Source organism: Haliaeetus leucocephalus, unplaced genomic scaffold (genome assembly GCF_000737465.1).
Source record: "Haliaeetus leucocephalus isolate CR32 unplaced genomic scaffold, Haliaeetus_leucocephalus-4.0 Scaffold251, whole genome shotgun sequence".
Taxonomy (NCBI): Eukaryota; Metazoa; Chordata; class Aves; order Accipitriformes; family Accipitridae; genus Haliaeetus; species Haliaeetus leucocephalus.
Genome location: NW_010972687.1, coordinates 3800058 through 3822602, shown reverse-complemented (window position 1 = coordinate 3822602; position 22545 = coordinate 3800058). Strand labels below are relative to the sequence as shown.

Here is a 22545-nt window from a genome sequence, read left to right as displayed (position 1 = left end):
GCCCGGCCGGCAGCCGAGGTGTGGGTGAGGTGCCGTTAGCTGTCCTCCCCCTGACTGCCGCATAAACGCCGCTGCTGAGGGCGGGGGAGGTCTGGTACGTTGCCCTCTGCCTCATCCCCACGTGAGCGCGGCCCGTCGTCTGCCTTCAGAGCAGAGCGAGGCAGGAGGGGGCTGAAGGCGGCGGAGGTTTTAGGCAGACGATCTACAGCTAAACGGAACGCGCCGTTGCCCCGTCCTAAAATAGGCTTTAAGAGCTAGAAGAAAGCAAGCCGGCCGTCCTTCAGTGTGTCTTCGTACACGCTGCGCAGCTATACTGTCGGCAAAGCACGCACGTCGGGCGCTGTACAGCTACTGAAACGTTCTGATTTGCAGCAGTAGCTGCAGTCTGCTGGTCTGGTCTGAGCCCTCCGAGAGGAACAAATCCCTCTTCCACAGCTACATTTCTCATTAGTTTGCCAGGTGAGTTTACGCAGGCAAGGCTTCCATTCCGATCAGAGTTCTCGCTGACGTTCAGCACGGAGCGCTACAAAGTGCACATCAGGGCAAAATGGCTCAAATGTAGTCCATGCACTGATCCTAGAATTGGCAGTTCATTCATGGATAGCCACACCAACTGCTTAAGAAAATGATTACTGTAAACTGATGACTAAGAGCGATTCGGTTATTTAACAAACATATATATATATATATAAAAACTTATACCTGTTTCTTTTCCAAGTTAAGTAAAGGTGGCCTGTCCACCTACGTCAAAGCCGATAATTAATGTCTACTTTAGAGAATAAGTCCAATTAAAAAAAAAATTAATGTCCAATCAAGAATAGATGATGTGTCGTGATTCAGAATACCATACGTCCCAACACATTATCATTTAGCAAAAATGATGCTTCTAATTACCCCAGGGGTCTAGCACTAATCCTAGTCATCGTGAAGCAGTTTAGTTGTACCCTCAATGATGTAATATAAGAATAGAGAAAGGCTTTATTAGAGAATTCATTAGTTAATACAACTACAACCACTACCACAGATCAAACTATTGCAATCATACATTAAGTTCTTACAGTAGTCCGTGACTGACTCGCAAATATATGCATTACATCTAGTGAGGTAAATAATACTTTTATTTGATAAACAACAAGCAACCTTTTCTTGTCCGGAATTAGAGAGTCCTAAAGCTTTTAATACTTTGTAATTGCATTGATACCATTTTCCACATGCTCCCAAAGGAAATCCCTTGCATTTAATATTAGCATTTGTCGGTTCTTGAATTTGATCTTTAAGATGGTGTTACTTTGTCTGCTGCCGCGTCCTCCAGTGATGTTGGTTTACTTTCATATCTGATTGTAATGTCCACAACTAACGCCTTATCTCCCTTAGCAAATACCAGATCAGGTTTATATAATTCACGTTGTTCATCTGTTAGCAAAGGCTCTTGGAATACTATCCAATCTTTCTTTCTAGCTTCTTGTACTAGTATTTTGCATAATTGGTTATGTCTTTTTATCCTGGCATCTTGCACCATGGAGCAATATCCAATGATATGTGCACAGGTTTCATTCTCTGCTTGACAATGTTGACATGATTTAATTTGTGACTCTTGTCTTCCTTTTGGCAAGAATTCTCTTGTGGGATAAATGTTTGCTCTTAATTGTTGTGCTGTGGTGAGTTTTCTAGGCGGAATGCCTCTAGAGTATTCAATCCAATTGTTATTCATTTTATCATTCTCAGAGTTGGTAATCCCATGGCCCTGGGACAGAAGCTTGGTCCAATTCATAAATTCCTGGTTTCGTCAGTTACAAGCTTTTGGAAAAATAGTTTTTGGAGCAGGCATCTCCCATTCCAAAACTGGTTCTTCACCGCCCAATAACTCTGATATCACCATAACCGCCCTCGGGTCCCGGATGGATGGGATTTTATCCTTATCTCCTCCAGCTGTAATCCATAGTCTTTCAAATTCTTTCTCAATCCCCTCTTGTCTTACAATTGCTCTTATTGTTTAATCTGAAGATTGTGCAATTCTATGTAATCTTTGGGCTTGTACACTAGGGATCAGTCCTGAAAGTCTGGTAATACCTAGCCCTCCATCCTGAGTACTGGTGTACAGGATAGCATCACAGGTACTCGCTAGTAGATGTAACCATTCCTTGACAGCTGCTCAAATTGCCAGGTCAAGCATTTCCAGGTATGTTACTTTTATATCAGCATGGTCTGCTAAGTAGATCAGTCGTGGAATAGCATATCCTTTCAAGATGTCCACCTTGTGAAATGGTTTCAAAGAAGACTCTCCAATTCGTTGCAGCCAATCCTTTACCTTCTCCAGTAGTTCTGGGTTTGATATTCCAGTCCATGCCAGCTACTTTTCAGAGCTACCTGGTTCAATCATATTAAGGGGGGTGCCATTGATTAGCCATGGAGGACAGTCATTGAGTGTATATGAGTGTCTCATAGGTTGGATGTAAAAGCCATGGCCTTTCTCCCCCTGTGTCTTGAGGCCTGTTAGATCACAAAAGACCTCTAAGATTTTAATATTCTTCTGCATTCCATCCCATGATCCACTCAACAGTACTAAGTCATCTGCAAAAGCCATAGTTGTTATAAGTTTCAAGCAGTGTTGGAATCTGTTTCCTTCTTCCTTCAACTTGCACAATAGGGGGTCCACAGATAAGTTGAATAAAATTGGAGACATTGGATCACCTTGTTTCACACCAATCCAAATCCCAATGGGATCTGACTAATCATTCTTCATGTTAATACGAGTATTGATATTTTGATATAACTTTGTAATCGGGGTAATAATATGATTGTCCACACCCTTTTGTTTTAGAGCCATAAGTATGTGAGAATGGCTCACAGTGTTGAAGGCTTTGGCTAGATCAATGAAGACTACCCCTAGGGGTTGATGTTCTTTCTTTGCATTCCTAATTAGAAGTTGTAGTAATTTTAGATTTTCCGCACATCCTGATGATCTAATAAATCCCCTGTGCCGTGGATTAATGGGTCATGCCTTAGTCAACCTTGCTGTCAGAATCCTTGAGAATAACCTCAAGATAGTTGATCTGGTGGTAATTGGTCACCAATTGTTGATGTCATTCTGGTGCTCTAGTAAGGATGATTTTGATACTAACACAGTCCAACATTCTTTTACCATGTCCAGTACAATCCCAGGTACAGACGATAGATTGAATAACTCCATTAACTGAGTAAAGTGAAGATCTATCTTAATGATGTCCCTCAAACTTAGTCCATCAGGTCCCGGCACTGCATTCTTACTCATCTCTCTGATATTTTTAGACATTTCTTTCGCCGTGATCATGGCTTCAAATGCCAAGTTGTCCACTTGACTGATGGTTCTGAAAGCACCTGGGCCCTTGAATGTTCCCAGCAATTCCCATCTCAACTTGAGCACCTTGCACACTTCATCCTGTGCGATACCGCACTTCAGGGATGCCACATCACCCAGGATAATACCAGCAAGATTCCCTCTATCCAGGTAAAACAGCCACTGGAATCATAGGAATTGCCCCACTTTACAGCTCTCTTCTTCATACATTTCTTTGGTGGTTCTGAAGGACGAGCCCTTTGGGCCGTTTGATGCTTTCAACTTTGGCTTGCTTTCAACTCGGTGGACTTCATAAACAGGCATGAATAGCAGTCCTCAATCGCCTCATCACCTCCTGTTGATGGGTGTTCTTTCCCTTCAATTACCTTTTCAAAAGTTCCCCGAAGAATGGGCAGTTTTTCAGATGCTACCCATTCAGAAATCACCCTTCGATAATGGGACCTCAGTCCTTCTTCCACCTGTGGTCCAATGTTCACAAAACGTTCCCACTCTTTTTCTAGATGTTTTGTCCAATCTTGATCTTTTTCCCTTCTTTTCACCAGAGTCTTATGAAGACCCCTTCTCTTATCACTTACCAGTTTCGTTGTTTTCGACAGAGTATGTTCTGCAATCAACTTATTGATGTTTTTACTTCCCTCATACTGTTTATCCAACTTGCTCAATAACTCCACCTCCTCTTCTGTCCAGCACTGCTGAGGTACCCCTCTAGCAGTCCCCTTTTTGGGGCAAATGGCAGCAATCCACTCAATATTTCTAGTAACTGGATGCACCAAGCGCTTACGTTGCCCCAGGCTGATTTTCGTTTCAGATGTCCTCTTGCACTCCTCACATTTCCAACCCTCCCCAGGGCAGCTTCCATAGCCCCCTTACACTTCGGGAAGTGGCAGGCAATACTATGATGTTTCATACTAGTTCTCCCACACTGAGCACACTGGAACAGGATCTTTTTTTTTCCATATGCTCTCTTTGGATGTTTAATCAATCCCAACATCTTTCCTATCATGTTTCCACAGCATGGACAGGATCTTCGCCACCAGTATACCTGTGGTTGGCAAGTCACCACTGGGGCCTGGGATAGACGTTGATGGCAATAGAGAAAATTGAGCCATGGCTCTGGGAGGTGAGAGTTTCCCCACCTTTTCATTCTCAATCTCCCATAGGGATGGGCTGAAAACATTGCCCTTGAGACTCGAGAAGGTAGGTATCTCATACACCTCCAGTAACATGGCCTAACTGTCAGTCAAAGTAGAAGAATGCTGCCACTCCAAACCAACTACTTCTGGGTTAACAAACTCCAACACCCTCAGATCAAACCTCACCTCCAGCAACTTCCCATGGTCTCTCATGGTATGAGTGACCACATCGTCTCAGAAGTCCAAAGGACTTGTTTGTGTGGCAACTGATACAAATGCAATTCGCATTGGCCGACCCATTTTTTCAGTCCTAATATGAGGGTCTGTATAAGCCAGACAGCACCACCCTCAAGGGCTATCAGACTAGGCCCTACCACACCCATGGGCACAGATTTTGGGCAGCGACAAAAAAAAAATAATAATCAGTGCCAGGCATTTGTTTCACCTTTGAAAAAATACTGTTGAGTGGTTGGTGAAGCCAGTCAACAGGGAGGAAGTAGCCATAATTCCCACCATGGAGCAGAGGTCATCTTGGTTACCCCGAAAGGCATCCAGCGGGACCACGAGGAGGTGTGACCTCTGCAGCTCTGCCCAGTTGATAACTATGATCCCATCTTAAGAGAGTCATAGTTACTTCTGCAACATAACTGCTAGCGACACCAACTACTTAAGAAAATGATTACCGTAAGTCGATGACTAAGCAATTTGGTTACTTGAAAAGTTACACTTCTAGTCTGCTTGTAGGTAGCTGGATTTAAACTCTAAACCTGAACAAACTCCAGAGAAATTAAACAGGTTAAGGCCTCTAGAACATTGTGAGAACTCTGTCTGTTCACACAGATGTAATATTACACAGTCTTTAACTGACATCAGAAGCAACTGAAATAGCCTGTGTGCTATGACCAAGTGTGCCAAAGAAGAATTATTTCAGTAAGTCTGAGGTTACATCCATACAAGTTGTTTCACCCTGACATTTTGTGAATTGAACATAAAAGACAAGGCACACAGTGTCATAATCAGCCAAATGGCAACAGCAGTTATTCTTTTCAAGACTGTATGGCAAAATATTTCTGGTGCTTATCATACCTCCTTATCATACCTTATCATACCATACCTTATCATCAGACTAAACTCAAGCAAATTAAAATTTAAATATTGTCAAGAATCTTTACTTTTAAAGATTTGCTGTTTGTGCTACCTAGTTAAATCACTTTTTAACAGGTAGGGAGTTAATGGGTAGGGATTACTTCACTGCCAGCCCACATGCATTTGACATTTTCTCTTTGATTAATATGTCCATGATCACTTTTGGACTTTTTTCTAAGTTCCTTTACTCATCTTATTTCTCTGGATAGCCTTTTCATTCAGTCAGGATTTTGCTCTGGTACAGTGTGACATCTACAAACCATCTGTTATCTACAAATCAAAGGTGTAAAGGTGACAACCATATCTTCTAAAATCACTTAGAGATGGAATTTTTAGGCATGTCCCTATTTTCTTTGGAAAATTAATCTGATGTGCTTGGTATGATATTTCAGAAGTAGTAACTTGGACTTCTATGCATTTTAATCTATGAAAAATAGAAAACATCTGTGAATATTCCAGGAGGGACAGACCTGGTATTCACAGACATTATATATTGGAGACTCTCCAGCCTTGCATTTTGTTGTCAATTTCAATGTCAATTATGCTGTCGGCTGTAGAGACTAGGATTTCAAGATGAATTTTGAATCACAGCAGCACTGTCACTGCCATGTAAATGAAACAAGAAGCTTATCTGTATGCAATGGATTAGTCATGTGTTGTGCACCAAGAATGAGCCTGAAATAAAAGCAAGATGAAGAGTGATTAGACTGTTAATACAGCTTTTGTTATTTTGTGGCATGTCAAAACTATTATCCATGTTCTGTATTGGCTATAGCCTTGAAACAATCACACTAGATCTCTAAAACTGCAGGCTGCATAGATCATAATTAAGTTATAATTAAAAGGGAATTTGTCTTGTCAGTAAGTAGATATCTCCAAAGCTGAAATTCATTAATATTGCAGAGAACTTACTCCAAGTTGCTCTCTACCAAACTTGGTTTTCTTTAAAAAATAATGCTGAGCATCCCTTTCCTCAGAATTTGATTCATTGGTTTTACTTTGCATTCTGTTTACTCCTCTAAAGTTTAAGGGGTTTTTTACTTTTTTTTTTTTTTTAATCAAATTTTCGTACACATGACACGATCTGCCAAAAGGGCTGGGTACTGAGGAAGTGTCAAAAGTGTTCTGTGTGTATGATCATTGTGTAGGCTCTAAATGCAGGCTTTACGCAGTAGACAGCTGTAATATGCGTAATGATGAATCTACAGTGGATGTCTGTTTCTGCTGCCCAGTCTTCCATTTGTAGGGTTTTCACAGCCAACAAACTGAAGTAATCTTCTTTTATGGCCACTGTGTGCTTTCAAAATAACATGAAGGTTTGGATCATTGATCAGTTGCTAAAAAATTTAATAAGATATTGTCATTCAAGAATTGTTCTAGATTTTCAGGAAAAAAAACATATGGGCAAGCTATGACCACTTCAACCTGAACCACAGTATTGTGTGAACGGGGTATGTATTACACTCCCTCTTGTTTTGAAAATGAAGTCTTCCTGTCATTCAAAAGTATACCATAGTCTTTTGTGGTCACAGACTTCCAGATAGTTAACACTAGTCTGATAGATTCAATGTAGAAAGAACAGAAGACAGAAGGTAAATGTATTAGAGCATCAAAGTTTGCCACAGTTGACACTTAACAATACTTATTCAGGACACTAGAAAAGAGGCTGATTTACAGTATTAGTGATTGATAAGATAATAACACAATGCATTTTTTAATAACTTTTCTTCATTCCTTGAATTTATTCATTGCTGTATATAGAAGTCCAACTCACTCAGCAATAATGAGACCTTTTTTTTGATTCTTAGTAACTATCCATATAGTTAAAGTAGTATTTAAATATTTTTAAGCATGTAATATATATGACATGCTTGTAAAAACATGTATTTTGGGGTACTTAGGTCTTGGAGTAAGCCATTTTGCTGTATTTCTGTTTTTTCAAGTTCAGTCATTGCCTGCATAGCACTTCTGACAATATTCTGACAATATTATGAAAGCTATTTAGTTAATTTTGTCTCATTAAAGCATTAAAAAATGAGACTTGGGATTTTTACTGTAGTGTTTTATGTTTTCTCTTTGGCTAGATTTCTCATTTTTGTGTAAAATGTCCTATATTTTGTAATTGTGACTATAACCACTGTTGCTTTTTCAGTCAGAGACAGTTCCCATTACTGTTTTAGCTCTTCAAAAATATGAAATGATTTGGTGAGATACCAGATGTCTCTCTTCTAGAGAACAGTCCCAAAACAGACCTAATTCTGTCACTTTGGCAAATTATGTCTTCTTCACCAGTCATAATTTTGCTGAATTTGTTGAACTAATTCTTTTTCTCACTGTTTTCTTCCTATATCTTTCTAGACCATATGCTCTTTGGATTTTTTTGTTTGTTTGTTTAATGTATACTAACTCTAATTTTCAATCTGATTTAACACGACAAGCATTTGTCAGTCTCACACCATAGCCAATGTTAGCTTACTTACAGGCATCAGGGAGAAAAAAAAAAGGGCTGTGCACTCTACCCTGTCAGTGGTGGGCAGCAGGTATTTTCTCTTGGCTGTATGAGGACGTCTGGAAGGTATCCTACTTGACTTGGTGTACTTCCACATTATCTCTTACTGCACAGTATGTGTTAAAGGAAAAACTTAACATTTTGGTTTTTTGGTTTTTTTTAAACTTCTCTATCTAGCCTTTTAAAGCCTGCTTCCAAGACTAAATAGCTAGCAGTTTTCCTTTATTCTGCGGAATGCCAGCTGGCATTGAATGCTAAATGGGAAAAGGACAATAATAAAATTTCCAAAACTATTTGAAAAAGTTTTAAGAGCTGCTGCTGGGGCAGTTCTGTACAGCTTTTGTGCGTAAGCCCGAGAGGATACTTTGTTGCTAGGTGGCAATGTTCCTCAAGCAAAGATGTGTTGGCAGAGCCTGGAAATCTTTTGCTTAAAGCAAGGAGGAAATAATTTTTTCATTGTGTCATCATTAGACAGCTTTATCATATTTTTCATGGAAGCTCATAATTGCATAATGACAAGAGCACAGGGTTGTTTAATATTTGCATTATACTGTAACAGGACATAGCACTTTAACACACACAAAACGTGTAAAACAAACCACAAACTCTCAAAGTCTAACTCAGAGCAGTTCAAAGGGCAACCTCAAGTTAAAAAAAAAAAAAAAAAGAAAGAAAAAGAGGGTCATTGTTTGTGAATTTTCACAGTAAGGCACACTGAGAGATCCGAAGAGATATGAAACTTGGTATAAAGAAATAAGGTCTTCTGATAATAAGCAATTGTACAAAAACTCTTGAAACATGGAGTGGGCCCTGGAGACTGAAGCAGTGGTAAGGAAATATGCTTTGGACAGCCTGAAAGGAAAGGAAAAGGAGAAAGCTGGCCAAGATGGAGGTATAAAATACTTGCGGACTATGGAGGAAAAAAAAAAAAAAATGCTGAGAGTGCAAGGATAAATATTCTTTGTTTTAGAAATCCTGAGCTGGATATAGGCCAAATAGATTCAGTTCTGTTCTCTCTGCAATAGCCAGCCATGCCATCCATTCCATGGATTAGCACACATTTTAGTAGACTTAGGAGCTTCAAGTCCATGTAATGAAGCCTGAATGCAAAGCAGAAGTTGTTCAGTGGAAATAGGATTTTTTTCCTTTTCTCTACCACTGGCTTGCTTTTTGTTCTCAAAAGCTATGTTTCTAGCCTGCAGTATAATTTTGTTGTTTCTTTCTGTCTCACTGTCAGATATGTACAGAAAGCCTTTTCTCTCTTTTTGTCTCTCCTTCTCATTCATTGTCTCTCCCCCCCCCCTTTTTTTTAATTTTCTATTTTTCAAAATTGCTGTTTAACAAAATCAACCATCTAGGTACAAGTGTCTTTGAAAATAAATCATTATTCCTCCCAAAGTTGTACTGAAAACTATCTAAGATCAGTTCTGAAAGTCATATATTGCTATAACTTTAACAAGAAGCAACAATGAAAGAAATCACCTAGAAAATTAAATGCCCCCAAGTTAGGAGATGACTAAATGATGAGCGTGGGGGATATAGAAAGAAAGTATGAACAAAAATAGCAACATCATTTACTGTGTGTTGATATACATGATGTATTAAATAAGATATATCATATATACTATATATATTATATTGTACATAGGATAAAATATATAACATGTATACGTATAATTATATACAATTGTATGTATAAGAATATAAATGAAATATGTAAAATATGTGAAATAACATCTTTTTATCTGCTGAAACAGATAATTAAGTAGGAAAAATTTATGACATAATGAATGTATAAGAAAATAATGCACTTTTAGCCGACTGTTCTTGACCTTTATTTCTCTCCTAGCTTGGGAACCATTTCCTAGGCTTCATTGCAGAGTTAGTCATGCTGTTTTGATTCACTACACAGACCTGCACAGCCTGAGCTGCCAGAGTAAGTTATAGTTACCGTAGTAATTACTATAAACTAATTTTGAAATACATAGTAATTCTGAATATCAATGCTGAAGAAGGATGGAAAACATGGCTTCTCATTGGGGTAGCTTTCAGGTATGCCTTCTATCTGCTGATGAAATGTATGGATTACAACAGACTCAATCACATAGAATTAAATGGTTGAAAGGAGGGATGTCTGTCCGCATTCCAGCTTTGTAACATTAATGCGTAGGACGGTATTGCAAGGGGATCCTAATAGCTGAAGAACACGGAATTTTCCAGATAAAACATCTCCCAAAAGGCACAGACAGGAACCAAGACAGGCAGGTAGCTATTGTACTTGGCACTGCTGCTGAACAGCCAGATATTCTCTCTGAATGCCTGCGCACCTTGGCCTGAAGAAGATCAGGCAGAGGCAGCTGACAGCACAGGATGAAGCAGAATATGGTTCTTACACAGCTTTCATTACCAGACCTGTACTTAGCTATACAGGGTAAGAGAGCTAAGTATCAGTGGATTAAGTCAATGAAATTGAATTAATTCATCAAATATTTAGTGCATAATTACAATAATAAATGTATTTCTTCTGCTCAGCTTTCCATCATTAGTAGTTTAATCATTTGTGACATTTTACTTAATATATTAATGACTTCTTATTTTCTGTTAATAGCAAGTCCCCATGTGACATTAAATGAAGCTTGCTCAGACTCAGAATTTTTTGCATACTTAACGTAGTTCTTGTGTCTTTGAACTTGAGAGATTTTCTACTGGGTTAATCCATAGACTGTTTTATACTTCTAAACCCAAGTTCCTTTCAAAAAGAGGGAACTAAGAAATCAACAAATATATTTGGAACTGGATAAATGTATCCTTGTTTTTGACTTGAAGTAAAGTTTGAATATGTATTTTACTAAAATATAGAAGGCTAATTCATTTATTTTTGCAACATTTCCCCACAAAGCCTTTTTATTAAAAGTTTGTCACAAAACCCATAGAAATTCAGAACTTCTTTAGAAAATATTGCCTAGTCTTCTGAAACTTCATGAAAACAGTTAGAGTCTTTATTACTTTGTATTGAGGTAATATTATCTACATATTTCACTAGATAATTTATAATTTCCCAAGGATTAACTAAAATTTCGTTTTAGTAAGTTTTTGTGGAGTTTTCTAGATTTACATCTAGATTTACAGCTAAATTTTAAAGATCAGAGAGATTTGTATTTGAAGCTTTAGATCAGGATCTTTTGGGGAGACAACCCACTGTGAAATATGGGTTATGATCTATTATGGCAACAGTATTCCATCACATACTCCCACTAAACTAAAAGTTACATTGGTTTAGTGGGCGATTTGTGTCATTTTAGTTTTTTGTTTGTTTGTTTTTATATTTTCTTTGCAAATAGCTTCTTGTAAATAGCTTAGCTGAATTGGAGACCATTTTTTGGAAACTTTTGATCAAGTTCAGTGCAAGGGAAGGATGTTTTTCTTGTTTAAATCAAATTCTACTCTTTCTCAAAAACATTAAAATTCTCCTAAGATAGACATTTCTTCTAAACTGTTCTTCTAGATGAAGCTCACCAATTTCCACAAGAAAATAAATTCTCAAGGTAAATTATTCTTTTAAATTAAAGATAAATATTTGTGGTGTTTTTACAGGGCTTTTTAATTCTACATTAAGATCTTGAGTAACATATTTTTTATTTTTAATATTCTTTTCAGGATCTTCCTAAAACACCTTTTGCACCTGTCACCTGAGAAAAATGCTTTACTTGTTCATTATACATATGACTGGCTCCCAAATATAGCAAGTCTCCCAAAATATGCAAGCCTTAAGCACCAAAACCACAGAAATTCACTCAACTTCGTAAACATGTGGCCAAGGCACTGAATCAAGCACTGAATTTTCTAAAATGCAAATAAGAAATTGTTAACTTCCTAAAATTTATAAAAATATAAAAGGAGAAGGAAAGAAAGCTTGATAATTTTGTAATGCCACAAAGAAAATTTAAGTATACCAGAGAACTTTTATGTTTTACAAAGCCAGTTTTATTTCTCAATATGAAAATAGTTTAACTTTTACGACACGTAAGACATACAAGCAATAAAAGAATGAACTTGCATACTTTTAACCCAAACTTAATAAATTACAGGCTAGACTATACTGTAATGACAAGGACAGTATTACTTCCAAATAAATTACTCAGAGAATGATCAAATCTTTAGAATGCAAAAGTCATTTCACTTCATGAGAGAAGGACACCACAGAAGAATGACTTTTTAGCACCTGTCTTTGAGAAGAGTAGACCTCAAGAATGATTGTACCATGTAAGACAGTATTTTCAGGAAAGAAAGTGACATATTTAAGGATTATAACACTATATCAGCAATATTAGAAAATGTTACTTGTTTTTTGTGTAATGATCTGTGGCATTTGTATAAATTAATTTGAAAACTCAGATATTTTAATTCATTTTTTGCCTTTACTAAAAAGACAGCGCACTTAAAGTATGGTTAATTTTAGTTCATCATAACGGAAGAAGTTCATAGAACTATATAGTGTGATGTGACATTTGATTCTCTATTGACAAGCCCTTACAGAACAATGCAAAAATTGTTGCACATGAAAGGATTTCAGGCTTTACAATAGGAACTTTTTTGCAACAAAAATGAGAACTATGATACCACTAACTTTCAATATACTTGAGACCAATTTAAAAGAATCAGCAACATCACTGCTGCCAAGAACAGTATTTTTTGCCAAGAAATCATAGTAAGGCTAGATCATTTAGAACTAGATTCAATTTTTCAGCAAATTAAGCTCCATTTTCAGAACTAGGTAAGGTTGAATAAATAATGGAGGGATAACATTTTAAGAATAGAATTTCAAGGATAATGAAGCATACATAAAGCAAAACCTAACTCTATTTCAGACAGTCTGCCTGAACTTCTAAAATCTCAGAACTGTCAGAAATCCAATATTTTATTGCTCACAAATTAAAGAATATTTCTATTCAGAAATTAGTAAGAATCAACAAATGTTCATCCCTCAAACTGAGGAGATGATAAATGTCCTTCTTGTTCAGACCTGTTGTCCCTCTAGCGCAATATTCATTCTCCTACAGTGGCTAATGGAAATACTGTGTAGGCACAAAAGCCTGGCCTTTTTCTGTGCCCCACTCCCCTTGTACTCTCCAGCATCCACAGCTGTTTTACTAAGCATGCTGAGGAGGACATTCACAGCTTTTTCTTTTTACTGTCCATTATTGACCTGTCACCCAGTACCTTGTGTAATCCATTTTTTGATGTTGCTCATTTTGTCTGCCTTTACAAGCTTCTGGGTAGCAAGTTTCACAAGTTCAACACCTGCTATGTAAGAACTTTTTATTTTTTACACAAAATGTCCAGGTTGTTTCATAAAATGCCTCTTAGTTCTGCAAACATGGGATTTAGTACCTAACAGTTCTGCTTGCACTTGGGCAACCACCTCCATGACTTTGTAAACCACAATCATATCCACTATGAGGGTTATCTTCTCTGAACTGGAGTCCTGGTCCTTCTAGTTCGTTCTTGCAAAGCAGCTGTTCCACCACATGACTGTTTTAGTTGCCCTTTGAGCTTTCTCTAACTCCACTACATACTTCCTGAGATGCAGAAAACAAAACTGGATATGGTACCCACAACTCACAGGCTCACTGAGGTTTAGACCACAAGAAGATGCCTCTAACCTGTTTTCAGCACCCTTTTGGTGATTGCCAACATCCTGTTGTATTTTCAGCTGCTAATGAACACTGGGACGATGATTTCAAAGAGATTATCACTGATGACTCCCCAAACTCTCTCCTGAGTTGTAGTTTGAGTTAAGCATTATAAAAACATTTGCATGCTTAGTGTATCTCTCATTCTGAGTGGAACCATGTTTTCAGTGCTGAATTTTCCTATGCTTCCTCAGTCAAAAAGAATAAAACCCCATGACTACTGATTTTAAAGCAGGAAATACCTCTTCTGTGGCAGCCTTCATCTTTGGCCTACACTTCATGGAAAACCATTTGTGTGAGTTCAGCAGTACTGGTTTTGCAGAAGGAAAAAAGACAAAATGACAGCAGAAAAGCTTTTTAATATATGATAGAATCAGTTTTCTTCATATAAAAATTAATTTTCCTCTTATTACCTCTCCTCCAGGGAAGATTTACCTTCTTTTTATTTACCATGAATCTTTCACATTACGCTGGATGCTGCTTCAGAGGTCATACAGCACTACTTAAGACATCCATCTAATATGTGTAACAATTTAAAGGAGCCTGAACCAATACAGTTTTGGATTCAGTTGGCTAGATGAAGTGGTTGGGATGAAGTAGAAAATTAAGGAAGAATTTTAATATTATCATTGTTCAAGAGCCTTGGAGTGAAGTTTTTCAGAAACAATAGCTGGTATTATTAGTACTTCACACGTATTCGATAACAATCCAAATTAAAAAACTGAACACAAAATAGATAAGGAGGGAGGAGGCTTTATCTGTTACAGTAAGAAAACTCACATGACTCACTAAAGATTCTGCAATACTGCTTGAACTTTCTCAAGATGACAGTCGTACACAAAATTGGAAGACTAGGAGTTTAGGGATTAACTGCAGTGTATGGTTGATGGTATTGAGAAGACACTAAGAGAAATACCCCATTTTCCCAAACAGTAAAGTTTTTCAGAATTGTAGCCAAGGACTGACACATTTTCACAACAGTGAAAATGTAACATTTGCCTGACTCAGAAAAAGTAGTCTGGCAGCCAGCCAATCTTAGGCTCATTGTTTGAAAAAAGTTAAAGGACAAAATCCAGCATCACAATCAGTGCATGTGGAAGTAGAAGGGGGGTGGAATGAAGTAGTGGGAGTATAGAAGTATGAGTCTAGGAGTATATAAGTAGAGGAGTAGGAGTATAGAATATACTGTCCTAGTTCTGAGCTGGTATTTGTTTGATGGTACCTAAGAATTGCCTATACAAATACTTTTGATCAACAAGTAAATAATTTCTTCTCCCTGGATTTCACTGCCACTAATGTCTCAGTCTGAAAGTAGATTGTTCTTTTCTCGCACATTTTGCCACTGTTCTCCTGAACATCATTTCATGCTCTTTCCTCCTGCTTGCAGCTCCAGCACCCTATTTCAGTTTTCTCTAGAGAAGCCATAAATAAATCACTGTACTGGCAGAGAAAAGAATCGAACAGGAATGGTGTTTCTGTGTGTTCTCCAACATGCATTAACTGCTGAATATAAATTCACTATACATAAATATACACTTTAGTGTCTTTTATGTTACTTTATTAATAGATCACTTTGTTTACATTATTGAGCACTGACTGATAGTCTGCAAATTCAGATCCTCTAGCCACAAGGAACACTAGATACAAACCACACCGACACTATTTCTGATGCAGTTTGAAGGTATAATGACTTTTGACGGAGGAATTTTTAGTCATTATTTTAATTAATTATTTGTTGCATTTTACATTATGCCCTGAAAAGTCTAATATAGACACAAGTCTTACTGTGGCATGTGGCCTAATCCACTATGCTGTTATGTGGTGGGTTGACCTTGCCTGACTGCCAGACATGCACCCAGCTGGTCTTTCACCACTCCTCCTCAACAGAACAAGGGAAAACAATGTACGATAGAAAAGCTCATAGGTTGAGATAAAGACAGGGTGATCGCTTACCAGTTACCATCACAGGTGAAACAGACTGGACTTGAGGAAGATTAATTTGCTGCCAGTTAAAAACAGAGTACAATGGTGAGAATCAAAGACACTTACCCACCTACCCCCCTTTCTTCACTCCTTCACTCCCAACTCCTCTACTTCCTCCTCCCCAAGCAGCGCAGGCGGATGAGGAATGGGGGTTGTGGTCAGTCCATAACAGCTCCTCTCTGCCACTCCTTCCTCCTCACGCTGTTCCCCTGCTCTGGCATGGGGTCTCTCCTACGGGATACAGTTCTTCACAAACTGCTCCAGTGGGGGTCCCTTCCATGGGGTGCAGTCCTTCAGGCACAGACTGCTCCAGTGTGGGTCCCTCGCAGGCCTCAGCTCCTGCCAGGAGCTTGCTCCTCCGTAGGCTGTCCACAGGCTACAGCTTCCTTCAGGGCATGCCCACCTGCTCCGGCGTGGGGTCCTCCCTGGGCTGCAGGTGGATATCTACTCCACCGTGGACCTCCCTGGGCTGCAGGGGGACAGCCTGCCTCACCATGGTCTTCCCAACGGGCCGCAGGGGAATCTCTGCTCCGGCGCCTGGAGCACCCCCTCCCCTCCTTCTCCACGGACCTTGGCGCCTGCAGGGCTGTCTGTCACGCATTTTTCCTGGCTCCTCTCTGCCCGGCTGGCATTTTTTGCCCTTTCCGACACGGGCTTTCCCGGAGGCGCCGCCCCCTCTTGGCCTGCCGTGCGTGGGCTGGTTGGAGCCGGCTGGAACCGGCCGTGTCCGGCCCGGGGCAGCCCCGGCCTCCCCTCACAGGGGCCGCCCCTGCAGGCCCCGCTGCCAGCCAGGGCCTGGGCACTGCACCTGGTGCACCGCACCGTAGCCCCTGCCTCAGGAAACTAAGTGGCACATAGAAGGGAAAATTTCTATGTGAGATTATTGGGATAATGTAAGGCACACACACGTCTCAGTCTTGAAAGGTTTTTAGAGTTTCTGAAAACTGAGCACAAATTCAAAAATATATTTTTTTTACAGGCCGTATGTTTTTAAAGATAACTGTTATTATCTGAATAACAGAGGCAAATGGATAACTTCTGGAACAGTGTTCCCAGAGACAATATACAGCAATTGGTAATGAAAATGTAATTCTCTCTGAAAAGAACAGGGTAATTGAGAAAGCAGCTACTGCCCACCGTATTTCTAGCCAGCTCAGAAGAGCAAAGAAAACTTAGAAATAAAATGAATGAACAATACACAAAGTAAATAGAAGTAACAGACTGATTTTTTATATAAAATGTTCTTGATAACAAGGTACATACAGTTGCCATCACAGTTATGAGAGATTGTACTGCTCATGACTCAGTGCATACCCTGAAGAGTACAAGATGAGAATATTCTGCACCAAGTAGTGAATAGAAGCTAGATGTTTCTGAACCGATGGTTTCATTTAGGGGGGGAAGAGAGAGCAAGCAAAGCTGGGAAGCCGCATACAGAGATGACAGCATGCAATCCTGAAAAGAGGGGGAAAGGGTAGTAAGGCAGGAATGAATCAAAGCACCTGAAAAGCAGTTCAAGTGAAACAGCTCTTGTCCTGAATATGTAGCTAATATGGCCTCTTCCACTGTCACAGCAGGACTTCCTTGTGAAGACTATTTGTGATGCTCGCTGACCCAAGATCAAGTGCTCTCATCTGCCATGTTTCAAAAATTGCTGAGGAAACCCAAGAAAAGGCATGCCTATTTGGAGACATATTTCTTCAATATAATAACTCTTCCATCATATTTCAGTTTTTCTTTACTGTTAGATTTTCTTTCTAACCTTAGGTTTTACTAATCAAGTTCATTGAGAGACTAGCACTCAATTTTGTGGAAAATCAACAGTTTTAACATGCATGATGATACTTATTTATCAGGCAGGTGATAATAACTGTTCAACTTTTTTTTTTTCCTAAGGTCTGGTAATGAGAGGTACTCCTTTTTTGACTCAAATTGATCAAAGTTATTATTCATTTCAATACTGCTACTGTGACTACTATAATAAACAATGCCTTCCTGTACTACCAAAAAAGGAATGCAAGCGCTATTGAAATCAGTGTGTTCACACATTCTCCTGAACAGCAAAAAGCTGCAGAATTGGGGCTTTAGCCAATATTTGTCCAGTATTGGGCAGCTAATTCTATTGATCCAAATAACTATCTTTCAGTTGAGAAAATATGTGAGAATAAAATAAATACAAATTAAAAGTTATGAGAAAGTACCTTAGAAATGGATCCAAAAGAAGGTTCTGGACAGGGACCTGGAGCAGAGTCCCAACAAATCCCTGTATCCCTTACGTGGCACATAAGGAGCCCACAAACACACACATTTAGGCTGAAACCTCAAAGGAAACCCCCAGCCATTTAAGCAGCCAGATACTGGAATCTGCTTCCAGCAGTGGAAGCAAAAATGATTTCTTATGAATTGGAGCTCCATGTATTTATGAAAGGGGTTATACTGAATCCCCAATAGCAACAGGAGACTATAGTGTGATCTAGTGAGTCATGATCCCGCAAAATAACCCAAATCTACATCGTGTGATGAATGCACTCCTGTTTGAGCTAACTGAACTTTGGTCCAGGCAGATGCTCAGCAAGTAGGCCTAACTGAAGTTAATCCTATTGTGTGAGGCTATCACTGAGAACACAGCACCAAACCCAAAAAACGGGTTTGGCTGGAGACTGGGCTGATAAGCGGCTGAAACTGCATTAACACAGCAGAAAATATGACTTTACACTATAAATATCTGCAGCCATCAGGGTCCGTTGAGCTCTCCCTCCACAGCAGCTGGCTGCGTGGCAATGATCTCCCCTTGAGTAGGGACGCCTCTCAAGATTACCCCTTGAGACTGAGGCATCCCTTACCTGACACCAGGCATTGATGGGTTGGTAAGTGACATTTCTGGCATGCATGTAACGTTTAAGATATGTGTAGTAAGCTTATGCGATAATCTTTGTATCCCTTACTAACTTTAAGTGTAGTAAATAGTAGAGTATTGACCGCCAATCCATCTGTCCTTACTAAATATTTTACATACATAAATTTACTGCTTAGAACTCAATAAACTAACTACTAGATCAGATCTGTCTGAGTGATCTCTGAGTCTTCTCCTGCGATACATCGCTATCTCTGTTTCTTTTTACTCAGAATTATCCTAAGGAAAGAAAGGTATTTTCAGATGAAGCTTGACTGTCTGCTTTTCAAACCACCCAACTGGCATTTTCTGTATGTAGATTCTATTTTTTTTTCACCGTACAGCTAGCTTTAAGACCAGCAGTCAGGTATTTCAATTCTCCAGTATCTAGATATGAGACAAACTGTTAGGAAGACAAGACAAGGCCTTTTACTTAGGCTTTTAGCTTTGCAGCCTGTACCTATTTAGCAAAACACTTAAAAAATCATTTCACTTTTATTCATGTATGTAAATCTGTTTGACACAAGTGGTGTCTACAGCTAAGTGCTTTGCAATTTTCACATCATAGCTTGTACTTATTTTTATGAAGAAGAAACAAAAAATGAGTGAGATTAAGAGCAGCTTATTGCTGTATCATATGCAATAAAATACCATTTTTTAATTTGAACTCCTCACACGTATTTACATATTAATATTTAAAAACAAGTTTGTACTGCTATTCATTTTTTATGTCTACTTAAGGAGTAGATAGTCAGGATTTCTAAACAGATACTGATTAGACTTTGCTCTTAGTGGGACAAAGAAGATGTCCACTTTATGGCCTGCGTTAATGCAGTTTATCAATTAAAGGCTGCATTTTTTTCAGTAGAGAACATGTTATGAACATTTTTTAAACTCTGAAATATTAAACTGTTCATGCTAATACAGATAACAGGATATAAATAAAATAATATTTTTATTGCAAAGGTAAACCTTAAGTTCAAATGTTGTCTCATGAAACAGAACCTCTGTGAGTCTCATGTGAGGCTTTAGTCAGAAGGTAATTCAGCACACTTGAATGCCTTTGTAATTTTGCTGAATTTTACATCTTAGTATCACAATGACTAGTCAAAGTTAATAAAAATTCACCTGGTGGCATGTGGCCACAAAAGTCTGTGTGTAAAAGTAAACTCATCTCTATGATCTTTCTTGTAATTCTTGAATAACAAATTCAAATTAACTCTCTAGAAATGTTTTTAAAAACTGGTCATAGTGGAGAATATTAAACACAATGTGTCTACTGAATATGCTCCTTCAAAGCAGAGAGCTTGTTACAGGTTGTGAGGGTGGTAAGTGCTAAAAGGAAGTCCAAAAATGGACAGCCAGAAGAAGAACAGGTCCTAAATGCTGCCGAAGGAAACAATGGCCTGAATCAAACAAGTCACATTTGCTTAGTAATAAGGGAGGTGCTAACTGATGGTGACGTTTTACTAATAGTGATCCATGTAACTGCTAAGTGACTTACTCTGTGCTTATTTGCAGCATGGTTGAAGTTTTCTCTGAATTCAGTTCTACCCCTGTCAAGGTAGTATACATGAATACAGAGAGGGCTTTGCCACAGCAGAGAGAAGGAAATGTACTCGTTGAGGGAACTTGTATTGTTGAAATACCTACATAAGCACACAGGGCTTCGCATATGTATTTCTCTTACAACTACTATCAATTAGGACTGGAATCCCAATGTTCTAGACACTAAACAGAATTACACAAAAAAAGGACATGCACTCCTAAACTGTTCATTGCTGTCTATCCACATGCATTATAAAGCAGATCTGGTACTATCACATGAAAAGATGCAACATGAACAAAGCGGCCAAATGGGGCAAGGGAGACAAAAAAGGAATGTAACAGATATTAAGCGAATGGTAGCAACTAGGGTCTACAGTTTATAACACAGAATTCTAGTAACAAACAGTACTCTCAGCTCACTGCTAGAACTGGCTGTTCTCAGCATGGTCAGCTGTTTAAGTATTCTATCAGATGACAGCCTTGAGGAAGGACTTTATAAAGTTCTTAGGGAGACTGTGGAGCTGGTTTTTTCCATTCATACAAGGAAGAGAGAGAGGGATAGCAGTCATAAAGGTAAAAGAAAAAGATTAACTGTGTACTTTAGCAGCAGGAAAACTAATTAAAACTGCCATTAAAGTGTACTTCATGTGATACAGGGGACAGAAAAATTGTGAGTGATCTGAGGTTAAAAATGAATGTCTTCATGTATGTTGGAGACCTATCTCTCTAATAAGACCACAAAGTGGGAGCAAAAATAAACCATTTTGGTTTAGCTGGTTTATTTTTTCATTAACTATCACAAATGCCTAAATGAGCAACACGATTGCTTTGAAAAGAGTGTAAGAAGATGCTGTATTGGGAGCCCTGTGGAAGACATTAAACTTGAGGAGTCAGTGATCTTGAACAGGCCGTGTCTGCTCTACTGGCACCTGTACTTGTGACGCCCCTGTGTTATTCATACAATCTGTAAATTATGGTATATATTTGGGGAAGGTAAACCATATGTGGTTCAAGGGGAGGAATGTATTGATCCTGATGGGGAGACCACTGTACCCAGCAAGTAATCGGGGCAGGTGCCGCACGGCCAGCGTGGCCCCCAGGCTGAGCTGTGCCGTGCCATACTCCTCCCTCGGCCGCGGGACCGACCCAGCCCGCGCAGGGTGCTGGAGGAGCCGGCGGGCAGCTCCTGCTCAGCACCGCGGTTATGCCTGCTCCGTGGCCTCGCACTTACCGAACAGCAAGTCAGGCAAGGAGTTCTCGCAGGAACACTCTTTAGAAAGAGAGTTGTTTCCTTGTAAGGAAATTATATGTGGCCTTGAATGGCTGAAATGGAGAGTTTCTCCCCATGGACAGGATCTGCTCTCTGCCGTGTGCCGTGGGAAAATCCATCAGGGCTTTGTCCGATGCTGCATGAACATGGGGTGCCCAGCATCTGAGGGGACATAAGATGTTACTCACTATCAATACTCCTCTCCTTAATCTTTTTGAAGCAGTTATCTTATTAAGCCATTGGTTGTTGGGCCTTTCTTATTGAGATCCAGGAAGATCCCCGCACCAGCTCTCTCTCACCTCACCCCACACCCCAGTGCAGAATAGATGGTACGTGGTGTTATAAGGCCAAAGAAATAAGGGTTTCCTGAACTATTTTTTGGAAGTCAGAATGGCAAAAAAGAAAGGTGATTTCATTAGAAGAATTCTGAACTCCACAGAGAAATGTAAGCATAAGTACCAATATATATGACATACTAGAGAATTTTACCTTTTTTTTTTTGTGTACAACACCACCATCTTAACATTACTGTCATGGTTTAACCTCAGTCGGCAACTAAGCACCACGCAGCTGCTTGCTCACTCCTCCCCACTCCCAGGGGGATGGAGAGGAGAATCAAAAAAAAAAAAGTAAAACTTGTGGGTTGAGATAAAAACAATTTAATAACTAAAGTAAAATAAAGTATAATACTAACAATAATAATTAAAAAAATACTAATAGTAATGAAAAGGAACATAGCCAAAAAAGAGGGGAAAAAAAAACCCAAACCAAAACAAACAAGAAAATACAAGTGATGAACAATGCAATTGCTCACCACCAACTGACCAATGCCCGAGCAGCTATCCGCCAGTTTATTTACTGAGCATAACTTTCTATGGTATGGAATATCCCTTTGGCTAGTTTGGGTCAGCTCTCCTGGCTGTGCTCCCTCCCAACTTCTTGTGCACCTGCTCACTGGCAGAGCATGGGAAACTGAAAAATCTTTCCCTTTGGATAAGCACTACTTAGCAACAGCTAAAACATCAGTGTGTTA

General features: G+C 39.1%; 1 protein-coding gene across 1 annotated transcript in view; it reads right to left on the bottom strand.

The window, feature by feature from the left end:
- Positions 1-2350: 2350 nt before the first annotated feature.
- Positions 2351-22545, bottom strand: part of LOC104832505 — a 29105-nt gene continuing 8910 nt past the window's right edge. The window contains 3 exon segments of the mRNA XM_010568736.1: positions 2351-3499; positions 3703-4053; positions 16372-16644. Of these exon segments, the coding sequence (XP_010567038.1) occupies positions 2351-3499; positions 3703-4053; positions 16372-16644 (1773 nt within the window).